Genomic DNA, 12429 nt, shown 5'->3' on the forward strand with positions numbered 1-12429 from the left:
AAGAGCTGTAGTACTCATTACTTTCATATTTAAATGTTTACACAACAAATTTAGACCCCTAATCCTGAACAAGCTCAGAAATTAATTTACTCCCCTCAGAAGCCACAGCAGTGTTCATCTGCATAGGCCACCATTCATCCTGATCACATGCAAAGTAGCATTGTCCAAAACAGATCCTACTGTATGGAATGATATTCCAGAGAACGCTAGGAACCTTGAGAATTCACTGTCTGTTAAAAAAAAAACAAGATACCAAGTACTTCAACAAAACACATGTAAATGTTTTAGGGACACTGGTTAATGGCATTATGTTTTACTCCTTGCATGCTGTAAGCTTTACATTTTATACAAGTGTTTTGTCTTTTATTGCTGATTTTATAACAAAATTGGAAAGGGTGACTTTTATAAAGTTCTTAAAGAAAACTGTCCACCTTTCTAACTTTGCTTTTATTGTTTTAGTTTGTACTATGCATTGCATTAACAACCAACTTACCTACTGCCTGGGCATATTACCTGCATGTACTCTAGCATCTAAGCAAGTCTTGTATGTATCTACTTTGTAGTGATTTTATTAAAGTCTGTTCTGCTGTTCTTCACTGGATCATAGGTGGACTTAATGTTTGCAAATTTTATTTTGCATCTTATATTTCACTGCACTGATAAAATACTGATGTTAACTGTATGTTACTTTTGGTACTGCACCATATGTAATATTTTTGTATGTAATATATTCCTCATAACTGTCCTTGCCGTAATGACCTGGGTCATAACTGGTCTTTAGATCAGTTCACTTACCTTGTTAACAAAGAATAAATAAATAAGTAAATATCTGCTCGATAAAACTATATCTTTGAAACAGAAGTGTTAAAATGTTTTATTTGTCTAAATGCATTATTTGTTTCTTTTGCAGACTTTCAAGAGGAACAGTTACAGAAATATCCTTCTGCATATTCAGCTGTTGGTCTACAAGGAGAAGCAATGCCCACTGCCTTAACAGAGAATACAGCAGAAGCTCAAGGGAAGAGTCTACTCCTTAAAGTTTATTCATCATCAGCCATACCTCAAGAAACAACTACAGGAGGAACATATGTAGCACAGTGGGGCCCATCAGCATCTGCAGGCACACATTCCTTTGAGGAGTTCACTAACTCATTTGCTGTTTTACACTCAATCCCAACACAGAAATCTGCTGTATCATCTGAATCTACTGTATTCCAGCTGCATGTATTTCCTGAATCACAACTACAGAGTCACACCTTGGAAGCTAAGGAAATAAAATCAGTATTACTTACATCAACATCAGCATTAACAGATATCATGTTGTCATTAATGAAAAGTATTAAAAGTACTTCAGACAGTGTTGCACTATTGACAGTCCCTAGTACTTCATCCAGTGACTCTAAGTCTTCTGTGCTTGAAACAGTATTTCTGTCTCCAAGCGGACTTTCTAAGCTGGTACCGCCCACTCTTATAGTTCCTACTTCTAGTTTGCCGTCATTTCCTTCACATCTAACTGCATTGCATGACATGTCACAAGACCATAGTGTTCAGTCTGTATCACAGAGGAATGCAGCTATTTTACCTTTAAAAGAAACCACCGCACAAGGCTTATCACAGTCCAGCATAGATCTAAGCAATATCCATAGTGTTTTGATATCAGGTGTACATGAGCCAGTTATGTCCATATTAGACATCTTCAAAACTTCTGAAATGTTTGTTTCTTTACTAACAAGTACATCACATTCTACTAGTACTTTGTCACATGCAAGTAATCCGTATCCTTCATCTCTTGCAAGTCATACTTTTACATTTCCATCACAAGACGAATTAAAGGACTCAAGTGTTCAGTTAAAATCATTTTTAATTACTGCAAATGGTGACCTAACTAGTGTCTTTCATTATAGTGATGTGAAACATTTGTCACTTAAAGGGACTTCAACTTTGCCTGATATTTTCACTTCCGTAATAAATGTTCCTTCAAGGCAAAGCCAAGTGGAATATCTGACAGCATTTAACAGTCCAGTGCCTTCTGTCAGACCGTATATTACATCTTTAACACTTGATATAACCCCAATTTACCAGGATGGATTTTCACTGAGCTATTCAATGGAACACGATCCTGGCTCAGGAGATTATCTTGAGACAGTATCCGTAGTGGCATCTCAGAAGAAAGCACTAACCTCTTCTCTAACTTTTCTTACGGACATTTATGATCCGTATGACTCCAACTTGGAGATATTGGATACTTCTTTTCCATCAAGACCTTTGGTTTCACATTCTTCATTTTTTGACAACTCTTTCACATTTAGCTTGGACTCTATAAGCACTTTTAAAACTGGCCTTAATACTGTTTTGCCTGCAGCACTTGATCCTTTATATATCCAGTCTTCCATGAGTCACTCCTTTGTTAAGTTTTCGGATGATGCATCAAATTATCCAGTTTATATGACCAAATCTGATTTGGAGCTGGAAGATTCTTACCTTGATTTCAGTGATGCTACATCACATTATGTAGCACTTACAACTAAACTGCCCATTTCAAAACAGCAACCTAATGTTACAGATGTGGTTCTTCCTGTAAATTCAGAGACCAGAAAAAGTGAAAGCAAATCTGAAGAAACAGATGCACTATCTGTGCCAGAATCAACATCTATTATGCAAGAACCGCCTATGGAGAATTCATTTGCTTCAGATGTTTTTCTGCACAAAACATCTTCCTTTTCTTTGGACATATTACCCAGTCATCTACCAACAGTATGGTTTTCAGACTCCAGTGACAAAACACCTTTACCTTCTCAGGTGTATAGTAAAGAATCTACACAGTTTTCAGTGATGCCTATTTTTCCGTCAACTATTTTGCCCTGGAAATTAGCCAGTTTAGAACTAGCTGAATCTTCTATAATGCCTGATAATTTTGCAACAGTAGATGGCACAAATATTGATGCATCAGACTTCATACCTTTAAGTTCTTCAAACTCCCTGTTAACCACAGTCTTTGTATCAGACATCCCTCCAGTTGGTTCATCAGAAACACAATTCTATTCTGATGTTTCAGTATTGTCTAAAGAAGCTTTGGATTCTCAGTCGATTTCTGAACAAAGTTTTACCTCAGGTGTATTAAGGGCTACCTCTTTGATGGAGGCTTTATCAACGTATTCGTCAGCAACAGTGTTACCTGCTACAACATATCCTTTTGTTAGCAGTCATCTGAAAGAAGAAAACAGTATTGAGCTGCTTAACACACTTCAGCAAGCTCCACAACGAACAGAATCTGTTTTCTCTCATATTAAATCAGACGTCTCCCTCATTTCTTCTACAGTTTCACAGAGTCTTCATTTAGTGGACATAACTAGTACTTCACATTTTAGCACACATATGGCGTCCTCTTCACTGTATGTTAGTGTGTCTCCTACACCTACTGGTCCAGTTTTTATGGTGTCATCTTTCAGTAAAACTGCTACAACTTCTGCACCTAACACTAGTTTAATTGAAGTTACTAATCTGACTAACGCTGTCAGCACCATGACTGATAAAGCAGTTACTGATGTATATAGTACGAATAACATGAATCCCACCACTGTCACTCAGATTACTGGCTTTCCTTCTGCTGCTAATCGCACAACTGCTGCCACTGCCAGTAGCACCACTGTCACTACAATTGCTGCAACAGCCTCAACCACAACAACCCAGCCTTACTTGTGCGATATAACAGTGCCTGATGTGTACTTAGTTAAAGCAGGTAAGATGTCTACCTTTCGAAAATGAAAATGTCTCATGCAAAAAGGAAATCTTTAGTGATATTCCATGTGCACGTACATATTTCATTGTTTCCATTTATAGTGAAAAACTACATTCAGTCCAGTATAGTGAAAAATGAAAAATTGCATTTAGAACTGTATATCTGGTATGAAAAGGCCTGTCTTTGGTAATAGCTGGACTAATGCCAGCAGGCTTTAGGACACCGCCGTACCTGAAACTTTCCAATTCCACTTCCTCAAGCTAGTTCATAATTGTAGGGTAAACTGTTCTGCAAAACTGTTGGTATAGTCTTTGTTTTTTTGTTTTTTTTATGTACTTTGTGTTGCTTCTAGAGCTCTTACTTTAGGGATTGTCACGTTTCACTTTCCCTTTTTGTGGATGTTTTCCTCCATTTTATAGGCCTTCCCCTTTCCTGCTGTTGGGCTTTCTTTGATATTTATTTCAGTTTCTTTGTGTGACTTATTTAAAAAACAAAAAAAAACACTTTCTGTATTTCCTGTTGTGGTTTGTAGTTATTACATTTTAAAGGCATTTCTCTTCTTATATCCACAGTATGTAAGTGTAAGCATGGGAACAAATTTTAACCTCAGCGCAAGCACCAGCAATGTTTGATTTGTTTAGAAGAGCAGCACTGCATTTTTAAATGAGATCTGCCAAGCTTTTTTATCCCCCAAACTATCCTAGACCATAAAATCAGGTTAAAACTGTATATGTATAAAAAGTCACTTTTGGTCCAGCCAAGTGACTTGCTCTTGGAGGCAAAGACTCCTTCATCTCTGTCAGTGACTCATGTAGATTCACTTGAGTTTCCTAAATGTAAATACAGTTATATAACAAAAAAAAAAACAGAAAAGGAAGGAAGTTGTTCTTCTTAAGGTTATGCATTAGCTACAAGTGAGTAAGTCTCCTCTTAACACTGGCCAAGTCAAAAATATTAACTTCCCTAGAACTTAGGGAATTTTCACAAATTCTGAGACTAGACCAAAATCTTTTAGGCCTTTTCCTTTACTGATGTCCAAGTTAGACTGTGACTCAGAAGAAGCTGTTTTTGGCTGCATCCCAACTGCTCATATGGTGGGTAGTGGATTTTTCTCAATGGTTTCAACTTCCCATGAATTGCCCTAGCTTTTCTCACAAGCAGTTATGATCTTGATGCTGGTTCTGTGGTTGCCATCGTCATCAAAAACAATGTTGATGTTCATCTCTGAAAATTTATTAATGCTGCAGCTTTCATCATTAATAACTCAACTATCAATTGAGTCACCAGTGTCAGTGGGTTTGCTGCTGACTGTACCAGCTGTGATGGGGCTGACTAAGTATGCAGTTAGCACTTATTTCTGCTGTTATGTTGCAGGCACCCCTTGCAGTGGCCGTCTAAGTCATTTGTTCCCACTCAGATATCAGCATTATCCTAAGAAGCACACCATCCTCTTCCCTATCTCATGCCTGTCCCATGACAGAGGGGTCTTTACATTTTTCTACTGCAGTGGTGGCTGACAAATGTTTTTCTTTGTCATCTTCAGATTCACCATATCCAAGAACTGCATGAAAGTACCCATGTGAAAGGAAGCACACAGAAACTCCTGTGGAATTTCCCACAGTGGACTTCATTCTTAGCTCCTCTTCATGTTCCTCTGATGACCCCAATGTTAGGTAAGCCTTGGGATGATGTGGCAAAAGAGGAGTAGTCCTGTGGTCCCATACCTTCGATGCGGAGAACATTTATTTATTTATTTGACATTTGTTAACCGGGATAGTCCAACTGAGCTAGTGCCCTTTTTCAGTGGCTGCCCAGGGAGAAAAGCTCCACAAGAGTTAGACAATATAAATATAAATACATACAGAAGTAAATATAACAGCTATACATACAAAGAGAAGACGACTTCTTGAAAAATTACAATATAAAACATATAAGAGAAATGCGGATAGAAACATAATTAATGGGTAGAAAGAAAAAAAGTGATTGTCCACAGAGTATGAGAAATTAGAGAAGAAATTCAAGTAGGGTGATTACAGTGACATATCCAGGTATTACATAGGTAATTTTTTAGAGCTTTCTTAAACTCCTGGACTTGAGGAATGGATCTGAGGAATAGAGGGAGATTATTCCAAGCAAGAGCAGGAATGTAGCTGTAAAGATTTTGGCCAACAGATTTATTTGGTTTGTATTTCTGTAAGAGACATTTATCTGAACTTCTGAGAGACCGTGAGGGCTTATATAGAGTGAGAAGAGTGGATAAGTTAGGACAGACAGAGGGCTTGTTAAGGACAGAATGGATGGTAAGCAGCTGAGCGGATAAGAGCTGGTTAGGAAACTCTAACCAACTGAATGCAAGTAGAGCATGACAGTGGTGTGATTTAGGAGGTAGATTACCTGCAAATCTTGCAATTTTATTGTAGGTGGTTTCCAGTTTAGAAAGAAGAGAGGACTGTAAATTAGTTAAGATTTGAGAGCTATAGAATAGGTTAGGGAGAAGGTAAGCTTGGGCAAGTGAGATTCTGGAGTCAGGTGTGAAGAATCTTCTGTTCCTACATAAAAGGCCCAATTTTTGTTGGATTTTCTTGATACAGTAATGTACGTGAAGCTCAAATTTAAGTTGATCATCTATGATTGTGCCAAGGAGTTTTGTGTGAGAATCAGTTGTAAGAGTAGTATTGCTGAGAGAAGAGATATCAAAGGAGGATTTAAGATGGGAGAGAGATGCAAGTAAGAAAAGAAGTAATTTAGTCTTTTTGGGGTTAAGTATAAGTTGGTTATCAGTAAGCCAAGTTTTAGTGAGATTGAATGAGGTTTGTGTCAGGTTTAGCAGGTCTGAGGGGTGTCAGCAATAGAAATTATAGTAGAATTATTAGCATATTGAATAAGAGATGATTTAGTGCAAGATGTGTGAAGTTGATTAGTGAAGATATTAAAAAGAAGGGGACCTAGAATATAGCCTTGAGAGACACCCGTTTTAATGGGGAGAAAGGGAGAAAGAACAAATAGCCATTTGACAGCTTGTTGTTTGTTAGGGAGATAACTGTTAAGCCAAGAGATGGTTGCTGGGGAGAAGTTGAGTTGAGAAAGTTTAGAAAGAAGGATAGAGTGGGAGACAGTGTCAAAGGCTTTGGAGAGATCTAAAAAGAGGCAGGACACAAGTTTGTCATTGTCTCTGGCAAGGGAGATGAGGTTAGTAAAGAAAATGAGTGCTGTAGTAGTGCTGTGATTTGAGCGGAAGCCGTGCCTGGTAGGAGTGATCAGATTTTCTTGAGTTAGGTAAGTCATGATTTGTTTGTGAACACAGTGCTCCAGAATTTTAGAGAGGGGTGAAAGAATAGCAATAGGACGGTAGTTTGAAAGTTCCACAGAAGTACCACCTTTGTGTATAGGTGTAATATGGGAATTTTTCCACAAAGAAGGGACGTAGGATTCACTAATAGATCGAGTAATGGTAATGGAGACAGGGTAAGCTATAGAATTTGCAGCGGCCTTTAGAAAGAAAGGTACCAAGTTGTCAGCAGATGGGGAACAAGGTTTGAGTTTAAGAAGAAGCTTTCTAATATGACTAGTTGGCATGGGCTTGAGAATGAAAGGGTGGTTATGAAGTATAGGGGTTGAGGAAGGTGAGGGAATGGAAGGGTTGGAAGTAGTCAGAAGTTTGCTGATAGAATCAATGAAGTATGAATTGAAAAGTGATGCAGGTTTCTTTAGGTGTGCTGTTGGGGCAGGGGTTGGGAGTAATAGGTTTGCCTGTATGAAGGATTTAGTTAAATTTATTCCAGAATATTTTGGGGTTTCTAGATTTTGTAGTTTGGGTGATTGATAGACATTTTTCTTATCTTTAATTGTGTTCTTTTTGGTTAGATTCTGAAGTTACTTATATTTTTTGAGGTGAGAGAGGGATTTAGAACATGACCAGAGTTTCCAAGCAGTATCTCTGTTCTGTATAAGAGACCAAGTATAGTTTGTAAGCCAGGGAGAATAGCGAGATTTGACTCTAGTAGTTCTTGGAGGGGCAAGGGAGTTCAGAATATTTAGGAATATGGAATTAAATTGAAGAACTGCTTCGTCAAGAGGGATAAGTATGAGTTCTCAACAGGTGAGGGGTAGATTGTAGGATGCGAGTAGGAGAGTGATCACTAATTGAATGTGGTAGTGTTTCACGGTGGTGATAAAGATTAGCATTGGACACCAGAATCCAGTCAAGTAAGGAACAGGTGTTTGTGGGTTTGTTAAGAAAGTAGGTATAGAGATGAGTTGAGTGAAGCCATAAAGGTTAATGGTGGCAGAAGAGGAGTTAGTGGTGAAAATAAGCCAGTTTATGTTAACATCACCTAAGATAATAGTTTTGTTAAGTATGTTGATAGATATCCAGTGAAGAATTTGTTCTAACAGAGATATGTTGTCTCCAGGGGGTATGTAGATGGCTACTATAGTTAGGGTTTTATGATCATTAAGTTTGCAGTTAGCAAGAATGAGTTCAGCAGGGTAAAAAGAGGGAGTATGGTTGGTTAGAGGGGATAAGGTTAGGGAATTGGCAAACATTATGGCAACACCTCCACCTTTTTTATGAGTTCTATCCTGACATAAGATACTGTAACCAGGGGCAAGAATTTCTTTGTCTGAGTGATGAGGTTTAAGCCAAGTTTCATAGAGAGTAATAATATCAGGGTTATACTGGGATATCCAAGAGTGAAATTCAGTTATTTTATTTAATAAACTGTGAATGTTGATAGAGTAAAAGGAAAGGTGTTTATAACTAAATTTAGGTAATGGAAGGGGAGACTGTGTAAAGTTGTTGAAAGTAGCAGAATTTAATGGACCAGGGTTAGGATGGATATCACCAGAGAGAAGAAGGGTGTTATGATGGTGAAGAAGAAAAACATTGACAGATCTTTCAGTCCGCCCAGCAGTCTTCTTGGGTGATCCTCCATTAGTGCTCATGTTAAAAATTACCACTAGTGAAGAAAACCCTGACATTGTGGCTTCTGCACCAAGGAACCCCCAACAAGATTTTCCAGCCCCCTAAGGATTGAAGCTTCTGGTTACAAACTTCTAAGAATGCTACCGTATTTACAGTGGCAACCCATAAAAAAGCTGCAGTTCTCATAGACTAGTAGTATTTCCACTTGATAAGGAGTTAAGGGAAGTTGACCACCCTAAGAAGTAGGTTCATGCATCCATAGTGCTCTCAAGACCACATAAATTTGAGGTAGGAAGTGGATTTGTTGCCCGACAGACGTCTGAAACAGAAGATCTTATGTTATTAATTTTCATTCTGTCCTCAACCTATGGGTTTAGATCTGATCCCTTGGACCTGACTCGGCAGTTACAAAAGCTCATGGTAACCAAAAAAACTCTTGAGCTTCTTCCATACCCATAATGCACCCTTCCTAAGTACCCCAGATCTCGTTAGCCGCTATTTCCATTAGATGTGGTGACGAGTTACTCTCGAGCAGATAAGTTAAATTAATACAATTTTTGTTTCCTGTGTATTTTGTAAATAGTGCTATAAAGTTCTCTTTTTCTACTTAGCCTCTATCCCTTAACTACCTTTATTTTCAATTTTTTCTCTCACTTTACCTTTCCTTTTCTTCTGTACGAAAGTACCTCTGAATACTAGTGTTAATATTCTCCCCTTTTCTTACCATTGTTGGTATTTATCCCTTTTTTCCTTTAGAAAACAAGGCTTCTGTTGTTAAAATTTTCTCTCTCGCTTGTTGGTTTCTATAGAGGAGGAATGTCAGAGAAAGAAAAGGCTGGGTTTAAAAGGTGTGGGGAATGTGGCTGTAAAATGCCATATTCAGACTTCCATTCACTTTGTGTTTATTGTTTGGGACCCCCTCCATCTCCAGGAGGATTGTTAAATTTGCCACATGTTCAACCATAGGACTCTTGTTGAATGCAAAAACACAAAAACAAGTTACTTCTTAATGGTTTATTGCCATCCACTGAGGCACTATTTGGAGCTCCTTCCTTAGAAAAACCAAAAAAGTGCAAGTCAGAGTCATCATGCCCTTCCTCTTCTGCCTCTAAAGTTTCTGAAAAAGCGAAGAAGAAGCCTTTCTCGGTTGCTATTTCTCCGTTGGATCTGGCAGTTAAGAAACTGAGACTTTTGGATCTGACTACCTCTTCGGACCCAAAGACCAAGTTTCAACACCATATGGATCCATCTACTTCTTGGGATCCTACTTTTGGATAAGACTAAGGACTCCTCAGATCTGACGCTCTTTGATCCAACACCAAAAATCAGTGGATTTGACTGCACACCTACTTGGTTTACCCAGGACACAATATTTGCCATCATTGGACCTGGTTCCATTCAGAGTTCCTTCTCCCTTTCTGGAAAGGCCAAAATTACCCTCTGTTATGTTATGTTATGTCCACTCATTCTTCTAAGAGTTTAAATGAAAAAGACATGGAGAGATTGGTGAGAGAAATCCTCTGAGGGCAGAATATACCAACAGTTCCCTTGGCTCCTATCCCCCTCGGGTCTGGAGTTCCAAGCATCTGCTAATCCTCCTTTAGATCCTCCTCTGACTTCCTTTGAAGTTTCAGAGTTCTTGGATCCGAGCTGCCTGGTTCTGTCTGTTTTGGATCCGAAGATAATTTTGGATCCGAAGATGACCCTGTCTTCAGATCTGATGTTTGCTCTGAGTTCTTTGGTTCAGTCTGAGCTGGAGACCTCTTGGAGCCATAGCTGCCTTGTTGGCTCCAAGGTGTTGGAGTCAGTGCCATAGTTTTCAGAGCCATCACTGCACCTTGGGGCTTCATCTTGGATTAGCTCAGTTCCGGCTTCTGCCTCGGGAGGATTATTTTTGGAGTGGGGGTGGGGGAACTAGGATCCAGAGGCTTGCCCTCTGAGATCTGGAGTCCTGTTCCTCTCAGGGGAATTCAGCCTTTGAGGCTTTGAAGAGAGCCATGTCTGCTTCAACAGCTCAGATGGTTCCTCCCACCCTCATATCTTCAGCTCCCAACTTTGCCATCTCTGCATACAGAGTCTCAGTCTTTTTCTGTACAGGGACAGCAAGTACTGAAACCCCAGGCTTCCCAGCAGGGTGTTCCCACTTCTTCTGATAATTCCTCAGAGCATCCCACTGAGGAGGTCCCTAAAAACAAGTTGTGCAAGAGGAAGCACTTAGATTCCCCGGAGGAATCCATCACTGAAGGCACAGACGTCAATGAGGTCTAAAGGTCCCCAAAGTCACCTCCTGACGATGCCTCCTTTGGAGACATCCTAGAAATTCTAAAACAGACAGTTGAATGAAAGCCAAATAATCCTTCATCTGAGGAGTCCGTGTACTGGAGGCTTTTGGTACCTGCCTGTCTACCGCCTGCCGATGAGCTCATTGAATTGATCTCTCAATGGGCATGAAAGGCCCCTGAAACCACTGAGCCGATCCTCCAGAGACTGGACAAAATTGTGACTGCTCCTGAAGATAAGAAATTTTGGACCAAAGTTATTCCTGTGGATGCCATGTTTTTGGCAGTGGACACGAAAAAGGAACTAGCTGAGGAAAGTTCCTCAATTCACCCCCCCAACAAGGAGTCTAGGGTCATGGATATGTTCAGGAAATGTTTCTGTGCATCAGTGACCTTCTCCTTGCAGTCCCTGAACTACCTGGCACATTTCAGTAGGTTACAGAGGGATCTGATTAAGGAGCTGCCACATACCCTCTCAGGATCCATTTCTGAGGAAGTACAGACCTCTGTTACTTCTTAGTTGGCTACCCTCCAGCCTGTTTCTAACTCTTCCATGAGGCTCATTTCTCATGCACCTGAAAGTATGAGTAGAGCAGCAGGTTCAGGCATTTCAGTCAGGAGGCATGCCTGGATGCTCTTGTGTGACTTTGCAAATCCTTTCAAGTCTTTGTTCTTCAATGTTTCTTTTGATGGCACGTCCATATTTGGGCCTAAGGTAAAAGACACATAGTCCAGGTGTGAAAAAGATGGGAAGACCCTGTCTGCCATGGGCCTATGTTTCTCTGTGCCTCAGAGATTCTTCTTCAGGAATCAGCGAAGTAGCAGAAAATGTGGTTCAGAAAATCCCAAAGGGTCTTTTCAAGACACACGTGGAAGTAGTTCTCCCAGGGGCATAGGGGAAACTCAAATGGTAGATGCCGCCCTCGTGGCAGAGGAGGCCCACAAAACAAAGGGTCCAGAGATACTTTCTTAAGCAGACCCCACCAGTGCTCTTGAATGGAGGTCTGATTGCCCTCCTCTGGAGGCAATCGGAGGTCAATTGTCCGTGCACCGGAGGGCCTGGTTAAAAATAATATCAGACACTTGGGTGCAGAGTATCATTTCCAGAGGATATATTATACCATTTTCCCTTCCTTCTTCCCATTGCAAGAAAATCCCTGATGTTCCACCCAGTCAGAGGGAGCAAGCAGCTATTCAGGTGCAAAAACTGCTAGAAAAATGAGTCATCCAAGAGGTCCCACCAGACCAGATAGAGTCTGGAACTTGCTCCAGATTCTTTTTAGTGCCAAAGAAAACGGGACTGGAGACCAATCTTGGATCTCGCAACCTGAACAAGTTTGTTCAATGCGACAAGTTTCAGATGGTCACTGTTCAGTCCATTCTTCCATTTTTGGAAAAGGATGACTGGATGTGCTCGATAGAACTTCAGGATGTGTATTATCACATAAAGATGAACAAGCGATCCAGAAGGTACTTATGCTTCCAGC

The 12429-nt window shown here is 39.9% G+C and overlaps 1 protein-coding gene across 5 annotated transcripts in view; it reads left to right on the plus strand.

The window, feature by feature from the left end:
* Positions 1 to 12429, plus strand: part of KIAA1549 (KIAA1549 ortholog) — a 2575340-nt gene that overhangs the window by 635102 nt on the left and 1927809 nt on the right. For all 5 annotated transcript variants that reach the window (XM_044088205.1, XM_044088206.1, XM_044088207.1 and 2 more), the window contains exon 2: positions 911 to 3739. In XM_044088205.1, coding sequence (XP_043944140.1) covers positions 911 to 3739 — 2829 coding nt within the window. The remainder of the gene's footprint in view (positions 1 to 910; positions 3740 to 12429) is intronic.

Source organism: Protopterus annectens, chromosome 11.part0 (assembly GCF_019279795.1).
Source record: "Protopterus annectens isolate FY-2018-M chromosome 11.part0, PAN1.0, whole genome shotgun sequence".
Taxonomy (NCBI): Eukaryota; Metazoa; Chordata; order Ceratodontiformes; family Protopteridae; genus Protopterus; species Protopterus annectens.